Below are 20000 nucleotides of genomic sequence, written 5' to 3'. Positions count from 1 at the left end.
AGCAATTTAATTGTATTCCTCCTAGCTACACAATGACTCCAAAAAAAAAAAAAAAAGCCTTGGTGATAATTCTATAGTCTAATATATAGGTTATACATGTATTTCTGGTATTGAAATATACAAATTCAGGCTTTTGAGGATATATTATCCAAAAAGTTATATCAAAGTCTTCTTATGATGATAATCAAGACACCTGGGTCAAATCTGTAAACCTTTTAGTTCTGGTCATGTAAGTCTACTACCAAGGTAAATGTATTGAAGAAAATGTCTGGTGAATGATTAGATATGATTACAGATATTATCATGGTATAATCCAAAGTGATTAATTCCTATGCATCTACAACTTAGAAGGGAAAAAAAAAAAAGGCAGTGTGTCCACATGAATGCCTTGCCTACTATCGCTGGGGGGCATAGGTACTCCTGTAGTCCAGGTTAGAAAACAGCCACTTGACAGAAAGCAAACTCATCTGTATTGCCTTATGTTTATAGACAGGCTTCCTTTTTGAGTCTGATACATAGCGCTCTGGACAGCAGCAGCAGCTGCCAGGAACAAAGTTAGCTTCTACAGGCGAGCAAAAATAGTCAGTGTCCCAAATAATGACTTCGTCCACCATGCAAATTCTGGAAGAAAGTTGATGTAGCAACAAGATACTATGATGGCTCAAGTATCTGGGCCAATACACGTCAGATTTTTTATACGTACAGTCACTAAAAATCTAAAGTATGACAATCCACACAGGCAGGCAAAAAATATCATGCTCTAATCTCTTTTAGACCAGTTCTGTCCAGCGATGTGAAAATTAAAGTCGCTAGAAGGTGAATACCAAATGTTCTTTTGACATTCTTCTTTGGAACAAACAGAAAGAGCGCCTTAATGATTACTTCCACTCCTCATTCAAAAGAGCTACAAAAAAGGATTTTGCAATCCTCCCACAGGAAACTGACATCCTGTGAAACTATCCCAGGAAACCAAATCTGAACAAAAGACAGGAGAAGCGGAGAGAGAATGCTGTCTGCTTGACAGACTGACTCAACCTAGAGGGAGACACCAAGAGCACCTGTTTCAGATCCCCATTGTGTTTGCCACTGGGGACTGATTTGAGTGTTCTGAGCCCCAGGGCCAGCCCACAGCTTCTGCTTCCCCCTTCCTGGAGCCTCGCCCAGTCTTACTTTTGACAGTTTTCTCCCTATGATCTAAATCTTCATTCTGCTATCCCCCTAAGAGAACACTTACCAACACACAGGTGATACACATTGATTCGAGTTACTTGTATCTCAAATTCCTAACCCACTGAACCTTCATGGGGTGTCTATGACTTACTAAGAATCTCTAAACCAAAGTTCAGATAGAAGAACAAACCAACCCCAAAGGGAGAGCAAGCCCCAGACTATTAGACTGGTTAAAGAGACTTACTTTCATATTTCTTTTTTCTAACAAAACTGAGAGCCCATCATTTATTACCCAACTCGTTCATTAATTAATTACAACAATAGGTGAGTCCTAACACGTTCCACTTGCAGCAGTTTATAAACAAAAGACTTAAAACCTCTGCTCCCGCAAAGCTCCCATGCCTGGCCAAAAGGGACCGACAGATATAATGTCATTTTTATTTACAGTCCACATCCGACTCAGAAAGAAATGTTTCTGGGGGGTGAGGAACAAGATAAAAGCATTTTAACTTACCATCAACCCGAACATATAAAAATCCACAGAGCAGTAGTTGTGTAAACATCAGCCGACTCATTTTGACATATTAAAAAGGATCCAGATTGCTTAAGAAACCAATCCCAGAGAGCAAAAAGTACAAAAATAAGTATCAAAAAAAGAGGTAGGTCCAAAGTTTAGACTCTTCGTAGATGCTAATTAAAGTCGAGAAGAGCAAATGGCAAGATCAGAAGGGGAGAGTGGCGAGGTGTTGAGGGGCGCACATTTGGATCCATCCAAACTAACCGAGGGCGCGTCAAAGGCTGCTGTATTTCCACACTCTGGCTTCCTAAATTCCCACGAATTCAGCCCAGCCGGAGGGGTTATTCAAGTGTGTCTAACCCTCTCTCCTCAGGCTCCATGGCAATCCAAAGCCAAGTTCTTTCTTCAGAAGTCAAGAAGATGAAGGGGGGTCGGGGAAGGAAAAAGACCTAATTCCTAGAAAGTGTTCCACAAACTTGCCAGCGCACTGCCGAAAAAAAACATTGGCCTGCCCACTGGTTTCCTTTCCCCCGGCGTCCGTCTCAGTAGCCGCTCCACGTCCCGAGTTTTTTCACTTAACTTCCATAACAAGGATGTGTCAGAGCACCACTTTGCAGGCGGGCCGACTTGGCCAGCCTCTCCTCCGCCACCTCGTTGCCTCCCCCACCTCTCGCGTTTCCAAAAGAGAGGCAAAGGGAAATCTGGACGAGTCGGGTGGAGAATCCGAACTCCTACGTGGTGGGGCGGCGGGGAGAGAGGAGAGGAAGCAGCGAGGGAGGGGAGGGGCAGGGCTGGGGCTGCAGCCACCCCCCGCGGTGCCGCCTCCGAGCGCCCGCGAGCCCTGGCGGCGGCGGGCGGGAGCCGAGCGGGGCGGGTGAGCCCCGGGAGCCCAGGCGCGGGAGAGCGAAGGAGCGAGCGCGCGGTCCAGCCGCCCGCCGGGATCCAGCCGCCAGTCCCCCTGGTCCGGCCTCCGCTCCTCCCGCGGCCCCGCAGCAGAGCGTCCGCCTCCTCCTGCAGCTGCCGCGGGTGGAAGGACTTAGAGGAGGGAAGGCGAGGAGGCGGGAGGGGAGGGGAGGAATGAAAGCTGCTTGGAGTCTGCCCGGGGGAGGGGAGGGGGCGTGGGTGATGAGGGGGTGCTCCGAGCCTGCACCTTCACACTCCGCCACCCGCCTGCACAGGGGGACGGCCGCCCGCTGGGCAAAGGGCCAGGGAAAGCTGGAAAGCCCAGAGTCCTAGCGGGACGGAAATTAACAAATTCGGAGCCGAGGCCACCGGTCCACTCCTTCCCCTTCCCTGCGCCGCCCCGTCTCCCCCTCCTTCCCGCCTCGGGAGGGGATAGGTGGGCTCTAGCCGCCTGCTCCTCGCCGCGTCCGGTTTAATGGGCAGGTAATTTTCTCGGTGAGTGATTTCATGGAAGCGCTTCCTAGTTATTCATCCCTCCAGTATGCCGGAGATGCACGCGCTTTCTGGAAAAAGATCATCCTCCCGGACCTAGGGCGCAGCCTCATTACCGGTTAAAATCACACAAACATTCACTGTTCACCTTTTAGCAGAATGAGAAGCTGAGCGGGAGGGAGGAAAGGAAAGGTAACAATATAACCACCTTTTGGAGCGGAAAGGTTGTGTGGGGGTGCTCTCTCCGTCGTTAAAAAGGCGCAAGAAAGAAACCGGGTGTGGGGCGGGTGGGGGTCGTACAGAAATCTGTAGTCTCTCCTGACCTGTTTTAGCCAAGATCTACGACCCTCTGAGGAATCCCCGGGGGAGGGGGAAGGGTAATATTCCCTCTTCTGTTTGTTACTCAGTTGCTTTATGACCCCTCAAAGATGAGTTTGACGTGGGATGGTGGGATGCTAGGGAGTTCAGCAGAAAACGCCTGGGATGGAAAGAAGAGAGGGGATCAGGGGGACGGGGGCGGTACCCGAAGTCCTCACCCTCCAGGGACTATTACCTCTGAAAGGAAATTCGGAAAATACAGTATCAGGGAAAGCTGAAAATCCAACTGAGCTAACGAAGCTCAAAAACAGCCGAATTCCAGCTCAGAGATGAGAAAATCCTGAAAATTAACGTAGAACCCACCAAGTGAATGCCATTCAGGACCGGAATGATTAAGGCAGGCCACGTTAGATCAAAGAGGCCCTAGTGTCTGCGGAGCCGCCGGTGTGGCCGTGTGGGCCAGCCCACGTGTGATCAGAGGCTCGCTGGTAAGCTGTTTGATGCTTGTTCGGATGATTACAAGGCGGGTGATACGAACTCACGCAGGTTCCCGAGTCGAGTTAAAAGCTGGATGGTGAATCTTTAGTTCCCTCTACTGGAAAACATTAGAAAAGATTCTGTCTGTCTGTGGCCTTGTGAAGCAGTTTGAAGAGCCTTTGTTTGGTGGTACATTTGGGGTTTGCCACTCAAGTTAGCTTTCCCTTGCCTATTATGGATGTGAAAGTATGTATTTCAAAAAAAAAAAAAAAATGACCACTGACACTCAAGTAATTTGGAGAGTTTTTATGGCATCTCTGCATGCTTGAAAATTATGGTAATGAAATAGTCTTGCAAAAGAATAAAACAAGCCACTTTTCTTGTGAAGCATTAAAAGTAATTTCAGCACACTTTTGATATACATTATTTAGTTGCTTTTTTTTTTTTTAAAGTGCATTAGTGTGCTAAAGTTAAATCACTTGAATTTTCACAGTAACGATTCTGAATGTATTATTCTTTTAGCTCTCTATGAAAAAAAAAGGGTGGGGATGGGAGAGGAAAACGTCTAGACAAGTTAGCATGCTTTCCCCAAAGGGCCAAGTCTAACTTAAATGATATGGTCATGGGAATCCTCAAAATTCATTGGATTAATATTTCTCTTATCTGTTGTTAATATTTCCAAATAATTGATAACTTAAAATTTTTCATTTTAAACATTCTGACTAGATTTAAAGTCAGGAATTAAAAAGTCTACTTCATTCCTCCAAATAATGTACCACCTCCACCACCACCCATCCCCAATCTCTATCAGGAGTCAAATTTCCTTTCTGTTATTGTTTAGTTGCTAAGTCCAACTCTTGCAACTCCATGTACAGTAGCCTACCAGGCTCCCCTGTCCATGGGATTCTCCAGGCAAGAATACTGGAGTGAATTGCCATTTCCTTCTCCAGGGGATCTTCCCAACCTAGGGGTCAAATCCTTATCTCCTGCACGCCTCTCTTGCATTGCATGTATTACCACTGAGCCACCAGGGAAGCCCAAGTCAAATTTTCTTACATGGATACAATAAAAAATATTCTGAAAGTAAAGTCTCCTTAATAATAAGGCAGAAATTAACAAATCATATAGACTTAAAAGCTCTTTAATTTTAACATAGATCTCAGAAAGGAAGATATTGGGCATTTCCTCTAGAACCATTTTCTCCTGGCTATTCATTTGGAGGGCAAAAGATAGATTTAACTTCATATTGGTTAAACTCGTCATCTGCAAATGCCTTTCCTTAGGTGATCTATAAAATCATTCTGAGGCAGAAAGGTATACGGGGGAAGCTGCAGAAGAGTAGGTTGAAAGAGAATGTTCTCTGGGACAGAAAAGTGTTACCTCATATCTCACAGAAAGTTGTCCTTGTGTAGAGTATGAAATGACCTCGTACAAAGAAAAGGTTTACTTAAGAGACATTCCTTTGGTTATATTTATTTGGTATTCCGGACTAAGCATCATCATTTTAAAAGTAATTTAATGATTTGGGGGGGGTGTGCCTTATGGCATGCAGGATCTTAGTTCACTGACCAGAAATGGAACCCCAGTTCTCTAAGTTCAGGTCTTAACCACTGTACTGCCAGGGAAGTTCGCCTAATACCATCGTTTTGCATTCATACTTTTCCTAATAAAGTGACAAGGCACACCACTGGTTTCAATCAAGTGGCATCTTTTTGTCTTTTTGCAATACACAACCTTCATTATGTAATATTGTCTGTAGTTGTTCAGTTGCTAAATGGTGTCCAACTCTTTGCGACCCCATGGACTGCAGCATGCCAGACTTCCCTGTCCTTCACCATCTCCTGGAGCTTGCGCAAACTCATGTCCATTGAGTCAGTGATGCCATCCAACCATCTCATCCTCTGTTGCCCCTTCTCCTCTTTCCCTAAATCTTATAATATCTGTAGCAAAGGAGTTTGGGGGAGAGGGGTCAAGAAAAGGTCTTACCTTTTCTTGAAGGTAAGTTCATTAATGATGCTTAAAAGAATACTTTGTCAGTATCTCATTTGATACAAAATGTAACCAAGGAAAACTGATGAATTGGTCATTTTTATATGAGATACAAGAATCTCATACCAAGTGATGGTTCAAGATTATGACCAAAACTCACACACTCTACAGACAAAAATGTCATACGCACAAAAATAAGTCCAAAAGGAACAGAGTCATCACCTTCTGGAAAGTTTGATAAGATCTGTATTAGACAAAAGTTTACATTCCTGTTAGGGCTTCCCTGATAGCTCAGTTGGTAAAGAACCCACCTGGGGAAGGGATAGGCTACCCACTCCAGTGTTCTTGGGCTTGCCTTACGGCTCAGTTGGTAAAGAATCCGCCTGCAGTGCAGGAGACCTGGGTTCAATCCCTGGGTTGGGAAGATCCCCTGGAGAAGGGAAAGGCTACCCACTCCAGTATTTTGGCCTGGAGAATTCCATGAACTGTATAGTCCATGGGGTCACAAAGAGTCAGACACGACTGGGCGACTTTCACTTTTACATTTCTATTAAATTTAACACATTTTTAATGAGCATTGTCTATGGAAGAAATGGATTTCTCACTGTTTTTCTGAAAGGAAAAATTTTAAAACCTAAACTTTATAGTAGATGCTGGAAATTCAATTTTAGCAGTGTTTTAGATAAAAAAAAAAAATTAGGTTTTCATTAAGACAAAGCCAGATATAGCTTAGAACAGTGAAGCACCCCACCACCAAATTGGAAGTTTTAAGATACAGAATTTTAAATGGGTACTTGGCTTCAATATATTTCCAAATATTAATTGTTTTTTCTCTTATTGTTCTCTAAACAAGCAGCTGAATAGAGAAATGTATGTGAAATCTAGGCTCCTTTTATGTAAAACTTGGAATCATATTATTAGGTGTTCAAAATGTGCCTGCCAGGTAATGATGTATTTTAATACATCTAAAGAAATCTATGGGTCATTTCCTGGTAGCTCAGACAGTAGGAGGCTGCAATGAACCCTAAATGGAGTAAAGTGATCAAATGGACTTGATTGTGATTGCATTTTTGAGTTGGCATTCCTGGAGAACCATAAAATACTCATCTGAAGGAAATCTGCATAATATAAAATATTAAATATTAAATATTTGTTTTCCATATTTATTTGTTTATTTGTTCCATAAATATTTGTTTTCCAGAGTCCCAAAGGATGTGGTATAATTTGAAAAACCCCAAACTATTTTTTTTACTCTTTCCAACATGCCCTTATTATAGTTGAAAATTTGTATACATAGGCAAATTGATCCATACCAATAATTTCAATATCTACTGCAATGTGGTAAGCACTTGTGATAACTTGCCAGGAATTGTTCTAGTTTTTAAACATTCATTAAATCATTTAAGGCCTATGAGAACCTTATGTGGTCATTACTCCCATTGTACAAATGAGCAAACTGTACATTGAAATTTAGATATCTAACCCGAATTAATGAAAAGGGCACTCTTCATTTGAATCCTGATCTCTATAATATCTATCCTCCTAAGTATTTTTAAAACATCTTCCACACTGCAAAACATTGTAACACTTTAATAAATTGCTTTGATTGATTAATTTAAGATTGAGTACACTAAACAAACAGAAATACATAATCAATTTTGTTTCCAAAATTGAAGAATCCTTTTACAGCCAAAAGATCATTCCTTATCAGTTCAGTTTGAAATTTTTCTTTGTATAATAAGATTGTCTTAGCATACTATGCAGAAACACCACATTTACATGAAATGTATAGGTTACTATCTACAAAAGGACAGAGGACAATTAAAATAAGCAAAGCATTAAAAATCCAGATCAGAGAAGAATGATTCATTTGCTCTTATATTTTTTATTTTTTTTATTACACTCCAGCTTGTTTCAAAATGATTTGAAGGAGCCAAGATAAATTGCATATTGTTCTTCTGAAATATGTTCTAAGTATCCTGTTTCAATCAATTCATTTTCAATATTCACTCATACTTCACTGTATGTAATCAGTCTGCCTCTCTGTGTATCTATTCATGATTAGTACTTTTACTACATGACATGGAGTTCTTTAAAATATTCCATTTTTAGAGATATGAGATTTAAATGACTGAAATGTAGCAATATTTCACAAAAGCAAAATATTTTCTACCAAATAACATCATTTGTCATCAGGAAGAATTTATCTTGTTTTAGAATTAAAATCAATTTGGAAAATCATTTTCTATCTTGATTGAAAACTTTAGTGATGCTTTCAAACACTACCTAGCTCTTGATTAAATAAAATACTATAGAAAGTAATAAATAATATCGAAGCATAATTTCTTCAAGTATGTTTACCTTAAAATTTAGAGTTTTGAAAACACACAATGACACAGTGGTAGAGAATCCACCTGGTAGTGCATGAGACACAGGAGACACAGGTTCCGTCCCTGGGTCAGGAAGATGCCCTGGAGAAGGAAATGGCAACTCACTCCATTATTCTTGCCTGGGAAATCCGAAGGCCAGAGTATACTGGTGGGCTACACTGCATGGGTTTACAAAGAGTCGGACACAACTGAGCCCCTGAGCACAAAGGTATCTCAGAGTCCCCTGATGAAGTTTTATCTGCTTAGTGTCCGTAGACCTCATTCTGAAGTTGTTCATTTCCCCATCCCTCTGTATAAGTAATCCATGAAATTACAACCTTGGCCATTTATTTAAAAGTAGCTCTCTGGTGGGGGAGATAACCTCTCATCTAGATTAGGAAAGTGTTTTTAAAATAAGCAAAGTTGTCAATCTCCCAAAGTTGTAAATTATTTACAGGTGACCCTCTATCTTTGTGGCCTCTGACCATGACAGGCTAGGCTTCTTATCCCTACATAGTCTTTTTCTTCTCCCTATTTTATCATCTCTATTTAAAACGCTCAAGTGCTAATTTTAGTATACAGTTTAATTTCAGTGATGTCAAATAATACACTTTTTGCTATTTTTGCACCACAACATCATGAACCCAAGAAAATCCCTTTGATTTTTTGCCAAACTATTTCAAGTCCATCTGCTCCAATCTGGGTTTTTTGTATAATTGAATTTTAGCATCACATAACTGTAATCCTAATAAGGTGGTTTTTTTTTTTTAATCCAAAACAGAATTTTTGTTGTTCTTAAGAATTGTCAAAGATTTAGGAAAAGATTCGTCATACCTACCATTCCCAAATTTTTAGTTATATTGGCTCACTGAGTTGTCTTTTAGACTATTTACTAATGAATTGTTCAAATTCAAAAGAAGTTGCTTATTGTCCCTTACAATAATATCATGGAATTAATCCAAGGGCACATGTAATCCAATTGAACTGCCTAAGGTTCTGTCATACAGAAGAACTAATCTGTTTGGGAGTAGATTCTGATTTTCTTCCAATATCCAAATTATCTTATATCTGCCTGATAAAATAACTTCTGACCACCTATAGAGTTCTTGAAGTCCTTTTACAACAAACATTGTGTTTTTAGTTATTCAATACCATCAGGGAGTGTAAGTAATATAATTTTACTTACAAAATGAGAGATGTAAGGCACATTGTCTTACTAAAGTGAAATATCTGGAAAAATCGTCATGGTCCAAATTTAGAAACAAACCTATAAATGAAGGAATGATATGACATATAAAGTACTTCATATCAGAGTATTTCAATTTAGATGAAAATTCTCTAAAGCAGTTTCTACTGCTTAATCATTTACTAAAAAGCAAGATAGACGTAAGTGAATTTTGTTTTCTGAGTAATTTTAGCTTTTCTATTATATACTAATACTAATTTGGGCTCCAAAATCACTGCAGATGGTGACTGCAGCCATGAAATTAAAAGACGCTTACTCCTTGGAAGAAAAGTTATGACCAACCTAGATAGCATATTCAAAAGCAGAGACATTACTTTGCCAGCAAATGTTCGTCTAGTCAAGGCTATGGTTTTTCCTGTGGTCATGGATGGATGTGAGAGTTGGACTGTGAAGAAGGCTGAGTGCTGAAGAATTGATGCTTTTGAACTGTGGTGTTGGAGAAGACTCTTGAGAGTCCCTTGGACTGCAAGGAGATCTAACCAGTCCATTCTGAAGGAGATCAGCCCTGGGATTTCTTTGGAAGGAATGATGCTAAAGCTGAAACTCCAGTACTTTGGGCACCTCATGCAAAGAGTTGACTCATTGGAAAAGACTCTGATGCTGGGAGGGATTGGGGGCAGGAGGAGAAGGGGACGACAGAGGATGAGATGGCTGGATGGCATCACTGACTCGATGGACGTGAGTCTGAGTGAACTCTGGGAGTTGGTGATGGACAGGGAGGCATGGCGTGCTGTGATTCATGGGGTCGCAAAGAGTCGGACACGACTGAGCAACTGAACTGAACTGAACTGAATGTAAAGGGATCCAAAAATCAAATAATTACGACTGAAAAATGCTACTGTAGTTTTTTATAATATACAAATGGTATGGTCCTCATATCACATTGGCTTGTTTCAATTTTTAGTGTATCTTATTTTCATTGACTAGTTCTTTACACTTAGTAGGAACATACAATTTTAATGTTTACATTGTATCTAAGATATATTGAGTAACTAAAAATTAACTTAAAATAATTTTTAGCAATAAGAGAAATGTTACACCAAATTTCTGTTCTTTAATTTTTAATTTTTCAAAGACCACTTATCTACAGTCCTTCCTTTCAGCAATCTGGCAAACATGACAGTCTGAGGCACTGATTGGTATAGACAGGGTCAATGAAAATTATATAGTATGATGAGCACTGAGGGTTACTTTTTAGTTTGTTTCTACATCAGCCTTAATTTCAAGTTATTACTTGGCTATTGTTTTGTTTCTCGCTTCTCCCCTTCCCACCAAAAACACATTAAAAATACATTCTGTCACAAAGCTGGAACAACATTTATGGGGATATTGGTAGTCTATTTTCCAGCTTTGGTTCTGAATCATGTTTAATTATCAAAGAAGATACAAAAATATTTTATTTTAATATTTCCAGAGATTTTTACAATGTTTTTAAGTAAACCTTTCACTCATCATTGGGGAAATTTTGGTCTTCTCCAGTCTGAATGTGGAGTAGCATTTCTGTTCCATTATCCTTGGGGATAGAAGGAATGATGAATGAGCACCTGATTGGGGAGGTTTTAGAGCATGCTGGCTTAGGGTTAGAGCTCTGGAACAAGTAGATCTAGATTCTGATTGTGGTTACATTACAGTATGATCTTAACAATCATCTCAGCCATAAAACAGAGATTAAAATAGTGCCTACTCAGAAGGGTATATGAATGATGGTTTTAAAGAACTTGGTACAGTGTACATCTTAACTGGTTTCCAACATTTATGGTGCTGGAATGTACTATTGAATCTCCATCATGGTGGCAGAGAGGATGCTGTATGTTAACCTAGAATCATCTTCTTTTCTTCCACAAAGAGTTTGGTTAAACTTTCCAGCTCTCTTGTAAGCAGATATCATGTAACTGAGATGTAGCCAATGAAATGCAAGTGCATCTGGAACTGGCCTCTAATGTACCTCCTGTACCACCCCAGACTCTTTTTTCAGTCATTCATTGGATGGCCAAACCCTGTGGAAAACACCAACCCACCTGTTGGGATAAATAGATCCCAGAATGTGTATGTAGAATGAATGATCATATGCTCTCTGAAATGCTTTGCACACTGAGTTGAACAGTAAATAACTTATAATTATTATTAAACTTACTAAAGTATTGACGTATTTATATTCTTTGTTTTAGCACTAAAACTATTCTGAAAAATATAATCAGCTACTTTGAGATCCAACCAGTCCATTCTGAAAAAGATCAGCCCTGGGATTTCTCTGGAAGGAATGATGCTAAAGTTGAAACTCCAGTACTTTGGGCACCTCATGCAAAGAGTTGACTCATTGGAAAAGACTCTGATGCTGGGAGGGATTGGGGGCAGGAGGAGAAGGGGACGACAGAGGATGAGATGGCTGGATGGCATCACTGACTCGATGGACGTGAGTCTGAGTGAACTCCTGGAGTTGGTAATGGACAGGGAGGCCTGGTGTGCTGCGATTCATGGGGTCGCAATGAGTCGGACACAACTGAGCGACTGAACTGAACTGAACTGAAAGTTTAAATGGAAATGTGGTATTTATTTTCTAACTTTTAGAAACTGTGGGAAGCACTGCAAGGAGTCTTTTATATTGACTGTCATTTGATTATCACAAAGTATATAAGGATGATATTATTTTAAGCCCCTCAGTTTAGATTAATGAAAACTCAAATTGATGAAAAGTATTAAAACATCATTCTTTGAAGCTGAGACTCATATTCCAGTTTAACAAAGCCTGTGGATAGACTAGGTTTCCCTATGGTAGAGTTTCTCAATCTTTTTTTGCTGTTAATTTCCTAAGATGCATTTTCAGGTATTTTTTTGTCCTAATCAGCTCCGCATGGAATTTAATAAAATACACCATGCTTATGTTTATGCACTACATGCGTGTGTATGTATGTGAAAGTGGAAGTATTAATCGCTCAGTCATGTCCAACTCTTTGTGACCTCATGGACTGCAGCCCAGCAAACTCCTCTGTCAATGAGATTCTTCAGGCAAGAAGACTGGTGTGGGTAGCTATTCCCTTCTTCAGGGGATCTTCCTGATCCAGGGATCAAACCGAAGTCTCCCGCATTGCAGGCATATTCTTTACCTTCTGAGCCAGCAGGGCAGCTCTACGTATGTTCGTACTTTATGCATTAAAAGAATAAGATTTTGTTTGCCCACCCCCCACCAAAACCAGTTTCACTCACTGTCATTGAGGATGCATATTCTACAAATACAAGTAAATCCCAAGTCTTAAGCAACACGGGTTATTTCCTGATATATTATGAGTCTATTGGAGACTTTGCTCTCCATCATCCTCATTCTAGGATCTAGGTTGCTGGAGCACTCACTGTCTGAACAAATGGAAAGGCAGAATATGTCTGTTAAATTCCTCGGCTGAAAACAAATTACACTATTACTTATATCTAGTTGCCAAGCAAGATACCACATCCACCGCACTCCCTCTTCATGGATCGGAAGAAGCTGGAAATATTCGTTGATCAGCTCTGTTTACCATGACACTTATCTACCACCTGCAGACTTCCTTGCTTTCGGGAGGAATTAAATTCATTATGACAATTTAGGTTATTGCAAGTATTACTGTATGTTTGGGTACTGGGTTGAGTTGTGTCTACCTAGATCCTCAGAATATGTCCTTGTTTGGAAATAGGGTCTTTGCAAATTTAATCAAGCTAATATGATTTCATACAGCATTAGAATGGGCCCTAATCCAATGACTAGTGTCCTTTACAGACATGGGAGAAGATACAGCTTTGTGAAGACAAAGGTGGAGACTGGAGTTATACTGCTCTACACCAAGGAATGCCTGGAGCCACCAGACTTTGAAAGAAGTCAGAAAAGGGTTCTTCCCTAGATCCTTCAGAGCATGGATCTTATTTCTTAGCCTCAGGAACTGTAAGAAAATAAATTTCTGTTGTATAAGACATCAAGTTTGTGGTACTTGTTATTGTAGCCCTAAGAAATTAATATAGTCATTACAATGTTAATAAATTCAAAATGAGAAAATAACTTTTTACTTATTAAAAACCAAGTAGATGAATGACAGATTAGTAGAAATCTTGGGAAATAATAATAATAATACACATTCTAAATCTACGTAAATCAACAGTTTGCCATGTATATATATATATGCTGCTGCTGCTGCTGCTGCTAAGTCGCTTCAGTCGTGTCCGACTCTGTGCAACCCTGTAGACAGCAGCCCACCAGGCTCCCCCGTCCCTGGGATTCTCCAGGCAAGAACACTGGAGTGGGTTGCCAGTTCCTTCTCCAATGCGTGAAAGTGAAAAGTGAAAGTGAAGTCGCTCAGTCATGTCCGACTCTTCACAACCCCATGGACTACAGCCCACCAGGCTCCTCCGTCCATGGGATTTTCCAGGCAAGAGTACTGAAGTGGGGTGCCATTGCCCTCTCCGATATATATATATATCTATTTGAGTAAATATATATATATCTATTTGAGTAAATATATATATATCTATTTGAGTAAAAAAATATATATATATATATTTGAGTAAAATATATATATATATATTTTACTCAAATAGACACATGTGTATCTAACACAGAGATTAAAGAGAGAGAAATATCTTAACTTAAAAGTTTATTTCAAATGATTCATTTCAGAATTTCAGATTTGAATGGTAACTTTAAGATCATCTATCATAATCTCATTATATATCTCAAGGATAGGAAACCACTTTAAATTAATGATACCTTATCTTACTCATAAATTATTTTTAATTATGTTAATTTAAGTAAGATTTTTAGAATTAGGTATTGTCTTTTGTTAATTGTTATTACAACTGCCAGAGATTTATGATTTTAATTATATACATATTAGCCCATTAAAAAATATTTAAATAGTTGAAATCATATCAAAATTTAAAATAACCATAAAAATGTTAGAAGAAATACTAAATAGCTATAGTCTGTATGTAGAAACATTAGATAAAAATATTTGGTCCTGGTTTTATTGATGGTTATTACAGAATGCCTCTTGCAAAATGTAGCAAAGGTTATCCTAGAACCAGATTTATACAACTGCCCATGGCAGTAAATAGAAGACTTAAGTTGTTTCCTCTGTTGATTTATTTGATGTGCTCTTACAGGGAAGGCTTAACTCTCATCTTTTTACAGCTTTTCTGTTTTAAAGAAAAGAATAAATCAAATCTCATTTTTTGTATCACTAGTCCATTTCTCACATTAGTTTTCTTCTATATTCAATTTTTTTGTTTTTTAGATCCAAGAAACAAAATACTGTCTAAAACTTAGAAACCCTCCAGATTATGAAACAAAATGTTTGGCAATTTTTTCATTTGTACCTGAGGCGCAACAGAAGCCAGACAATCACCATAATCACTAATACATAGCAACACACACACACAAATATGCTTACACACACAGATGCTGGGCCTCTTACAGCAAGTTGAAGGAATACAATCTCAGCAGTGTACTAACTTTCAATAAAACAATATCCATAACGAAGACTGAAACAGATCACATGCTATATTCATAAAGAGAAACATCCATGATATCAAGACCAGTATCTGAACCAAATTCACAGACCTGTTATTAATCAGTGATACTTTGCACTACGCTCACTCCTATGTTTTGCACCAAAACCTCAGTGTGAAAGGGGGTACTGGAAAGAAAAATCGAAAGTGAAAGTCACTCAGTAATGTCCGCAATTGAGTTGTGACCCCACGGCCTATACAGTTCATGGAATTCTCCAGGCCAGAATGCTGGAGCGGGTAACTACTCACATCTCTAGGGGATCTTCCCAACCCAGGGATGGAACTTAGGTCTCCCACATAGCAAGCAGATTCTTTACGAGCTGAGCCACCAGGGAAGCCCAAGAATACTGAAGTAGGTACATTTGCCTTCTCCAGGGGATCTTCCTGACCCAGCAGTTGAACTGGGGTCTCCTGCATTGCAGGCGGATTCTTTACCACCTGAGCTAAGAGGGAAGCCCAGAAAGAAAAAAGAAATTATCAAGTACAGACACCAAAATAAGAAGACAGAGCAGTTAGATATTAGAAGATTTTGAAAGGGAAGAAATCACTCCACAAATATCAAATCCCATGGATGGTAGCATGGAGCCAGAGTTACAGATAGGTGAGAGGCTTCATATGTATAGAATCACCATAAAGTAGATAAGAAGTGTCAGATGGTTTTGTAAAGTTCTTGGAGAACTTAGATCAGAGACAAAGAAAAGATTGTTCATTATAAACAACAAAAATTAAGACTCTTGAGACGTTAAGTAACTTGGCTAAAAGAGTACAAAATTAAATGAAAGTGCTGAAACCTGATTGACATCGGAGTCTACTTCATTTGTACTGAACTGTGTTAACTAATTTAATGTCACTCATTGCTTTCTGGCTATAGAGAGGGTGTGCCAAACACTTTTCTCTTGGGGAAGCATTGGCAATTAGTGAACTAGGGGATTTCAAGAGTAGTTCCTTGTTTATTTGCCTCAATCAGTTATGAAAAGCAGTAAGGACATGAAATAAAAGCAAAGGAAAACAAAGATGGGAGCACAGAAAAGCAGAAGGGTAAGAAAGGACAGAAGAGCTTTTGATAAACTGAAAAACAACAGCTAGAGAAAGCCATGTGATTTGATATTCTTTGGGCTTCTAATTCTGCTTTGCAGCTCTTATCAAATATTCTTTCTGATTTCTTTCTACCCACTTGACATTTGTCTTCAAAGAAAACTGGGATGCAGCTTCAGTTCACACCATAGAACTTTGGTGCCAGCTTAGCTGTAATGTTTCCCTCCACTTAATTAAATAGGCTAAGTGGGTTAGAGAGTAGTGGTTGACTAACACTCTTCCTAGAGTTCTGAATTTGACCCTGCTGCTTGGTCCTTAAGCTAGCAGTCAAGGCTATACTAACTGCTGTAGTTTAATAAAGTACCATGCCATCATAAACATGACAAAGACTGTTTTTAGCAATCTTTCATATGACCTTGAAAGAGTTAAAGCAACTTAGGCAGTGAATGTAGCAATTTCCTGCTCACAATTTGGTTTTACATTTTTGTCCAATTTATTTTAAATTGAGGTATCATTGTTTTACAATGTTGTGTTAGTTTCTGCTGTACAGCAAAGTGAATAAGCTGTATGTGTACATAAGCTGTATGTGTACATAAGCTGTATGTGTACATATATTGTCTCCTCCTTGAGCCTCCCTCCCACCCTCACCCCCTCACCCACCCATCTAGGTCATCAGAGAACAACAAGCTGAGCTCCCTGTGCTATACATCAGGTTCCCACTAGCTATTTTGCACAAAGTAGTGTTTAAATGTCGATCCCAATCTCCCAATACATCCCATCCCCCTCCACACCATATGAACGTAAGTTGATAGAGCCACTACAGAGAAGAGTATGGAGTTTCCTTAAAAAAATAAAAAATAGAACTACCATATGACCCAGATTCCCCTAGAGAAAGACACGCAGCCCATCCCAGTATTCTTGCCTGAAAAATCCCATAGACAGAGGAGCCTGGTGGGCTACAGTCCCTGGGGTCGCACAGAATCGGACACAAAAGGAGCAACTGAGCATGACCCAGCAATCCCACTACTGGGCACATACCCTGAGAAAATCATAATTCAATAAGATACATGTACCCCAGTGTTCATTGCAGCATTATTTACAATAACCAGGACATGGAAGCAACCCAACTGTCCATCTATAGATGAATGGATAAAAATGTGGTACATATATACAATGGAATATTATTAACCCATAAAAAAGAATGAAACCGATTTTGCTGCTATATATGCTCTCAGGGTATATAGCAGCAAAAGTGATTTTATTCCTTTTTTATAGCTGAATAATATCCCATTGTATATATGCTCTCTAGGATGTCCAAACAGGAAATTTCTGTGTATGCTTTTGCATGAGCTTTGGAAGCGGTGTTGAGCAATTTAGTATCAGCCCTTCTAACAGACACAGTGCCAGCCTCCTGGAGATATCCTTTCTGAGTGCTTGGTCCATGAGCCTGACAAGAGACCTAACTGCATTAAGGACTTAGGGGGGATTCTTCCTACCTGTTTCCCTTAGACTGAGATTTCTTTTTAAAATATTATGTTTTCATCACTATGGTCATTAAAAGACATAAAGGGATTTGTTACCATTATTGTTTGTCAGACTTCTATATTAATTTTCCTTAAAACAGTATTGCCTCAACTGAGAAATACAGTTATATTTTGCCTTATCTCCAGAAGTGCTTTTAAATTAGAATTGATGTTTGAGCTACATGACTTTTCACTGCTGATATAATTTGCTTTTTTATTTAAATGTTTGATGAGTAGAGCATGACTCTGTTCTTCTAGTTATAAATCCATTAACTTCTCCCTTAAAAAGTTGTTGCTTTAGAGTAGTAACTTTTGCATCAAGACAAACCCCAAAATATATCATCTTAGTCAAAATGCCCACACCTATTTCTTGATAGTTCTCTTAGCTGTCACAAGGTACACTAATTGAAATAAAGACGATTGGAGGAAAAAAGGATTTATTTATTCTATTCACTCAACAAAATTTTTTGAGTGCTGTTATATGCCAGCCTAAAACAGGAATGTCTGTCTCATAAACACACATTGCCTTTCTGAATTTTAGTTCCTTCATCTGTAAAATGAAAGAGTTGGATGAGTGACTTCTGAAGACTAGTTCTGCTAGGAGCAGACATTCTAGTACTTACTTTGCTCATGTAGAAAGCATGGGTTTCAGCTCTTGTAGCAATAATCAGAACTGAGTCCTTTGTAAAAGATAAAGAATCATTGCCTCAAGTTTCAGATTCTGTGACACAAAGTCAGTTTGAAAGCTGTGATATGAAGTGGTGTTTATTTCGTTATCTTTGGCACACCTGGTCTAATCCATCATGCTTGTATTTATGTGAAGGTGTTAGGGTGTTAGCAGTTGTTCTTCAGGGTCAAGTGTAGCCTGGAAAAGTATGGCCATTCCTTGTAGCTGGCTTATTTCTATTATATTACATATGTATAAAGTACCTGCCTTATGCTAATATTACCACCTATTGAAATAAAAAAAGGAGACAAGAATATCTGATATATAACACAGCTTATAATGATATAGATATGGATATCATAAAGATCAAAGTTTACTCCTGAATGTGTAGTGGTCTGAAGGGATTTCATGAAGTTTTATTATTAAAAATATATTGGACTGAAGGAAACTACAGTAGGCTCTCATGATTAAAACAAAAGGCAGAGATTTAAAATCAAGCACACAAGACTCACACACTTACAGAATGAACTGATGGTTGCTGCTGGGAAAGTATAGTTAGGAAGTTTGGGATGGACATGTACACATTGCTATATTTAAAATGGATAAGCTGCTACTGCTGCTGCTAAGTTGCTTCAGTCGTGTCCGACTCTGTGCGACCCCATGGACGGCAGCCCACGAGGCTCCCCTGTCCCTGGGATTCTCCAGGCAAGAACACTGGAGTGGGTTGCCATTTCCTTCTCCAATGCATGAAAGTGAAAAGTGAAAGTGAAGTCACTCAGTCACGTCCGACTCTTCGAGACCCCATGGACTGCAGCCTACCAGGCTCCTCTGCCCATGGGATTTTCCAGGCAAGAGTAGTGGAGTGAGGTGCCATTGCCTTCTCCCAAAATGGATAAGCAACAAGGACCTAATGTATAGTACAGGGAACTCTGCTCAATGTTATATGGCAGCCTGGATGGGAGGGAAGTTTGGGGAAGAATGGATACACGTATATGCATGGCTGAGTCCCTTCACTCTTCTCCTGAAAGTGTCACAACATTGTTAATTGGCCATACCCCAATACAAAATAAAAACTTTTAACTACCCCTGCTGCTGCTAAGTCGCTTCAGTCGTGTCCGACTCTGTACGGACCCCATGGACGGCAGCCCATGAGGCTCCCCTGTCCCTGGGATTCTCCAGGCAAGAACACTGGAGTGGGTTGCCATTTCCTTCTCCAATGCATGAAAGTGAAAGTGAAGTCGCTCAGTCGTGTCTGACTCTTAGCGACCCTATGGACTGCGGCCCACCAGGCTCCTCTGTCCATGGGATTTTCCAGGCAAGAGTGCTGGAGTGGGGTGCTCTTGCCTTACAGAGAAATAAAAGTAAATAGAAAAAAAAAAAAAAAAAAAACAGCATATTAGACTTTTTAAAGTCATTTGGCTGCTGCTGCTCAGTTCCTTGTCATGTCCAACTCTTTACGACCCTATAGACCCTGGCCCACCAGGCTCCTCTGTTCATGGGATTCTCCAGGCAAGAAGAGTAGAGTGGGTTGTCATGCCCTCCTTCAGGGGATCTTCCCAACCTGGGAATTGAACTCTCATCTCTTATGTCTCTTCTTTACTGCTGAGCCGCCAGGGAAGCCCAAAAGTCATTTGGATAGATTCCTATGATGAACAGTAGTTTTGACTGCTGATTTGAAGGTGGTTGAGGCAACCCAGTGAAGGCAATTTTTTTTTTTCCATTTTATCATTATTATTTTTTTAAAATCTTCTGCCCCATTCAC

General features: G+C 39.7%; 1 protein-coding gene across 17 annotated transcripts in view; it reads right to left on the bottom strand.

The window, feature by feature from the left end:
• Positions 1–20000, bottom strand: part of ROBO2 (roundabout guidance receptor 2) — a 1473778-nt gene that overhangs the window by 656967 nt on the left and 796811 nt on the right. The window contains exon 1 of one of the 17 annotated variants that reach the window (XM_070789359.1): positions 1685–2550. The exons of the other annotated variants lie outside the window; for them this stretch is intronic. Within the exon in view, the coding sequence (XP_070645460.1) occupies positions 1685–1745 (61 nt within the window). The 5' untranslated portion in view covers positions 1746–2550. Of the gene's footprint in view, positions 1–1684; positions 2551–20000 lie in introns of those variants that run through there. 17 annotated transcript variants of the gene reach the window in all.

Source organism: Bos indicus, chromosome 1, assembly GCF_029378745.1.
Source record: "Bos indicus isolate NIAB-ARS_2022 breed Sahiwal x Tharparkar chromosome 1, NIAB-ARS_B.indTharparkar_mat_pri_1.0, whole genome shotgun sequence".
Classification (NCBI taxonomy): domain Eukaryota; kingdom Metazoa; phylum Chordata; class Mammalia; order Artiodactyla; family Bovidae; genus Bos; species Bos indicus.
Note: the sequence above shows the minus strand (reverse complement) of the source record. Positions and strands in the feature narration are given on the sequence as shown.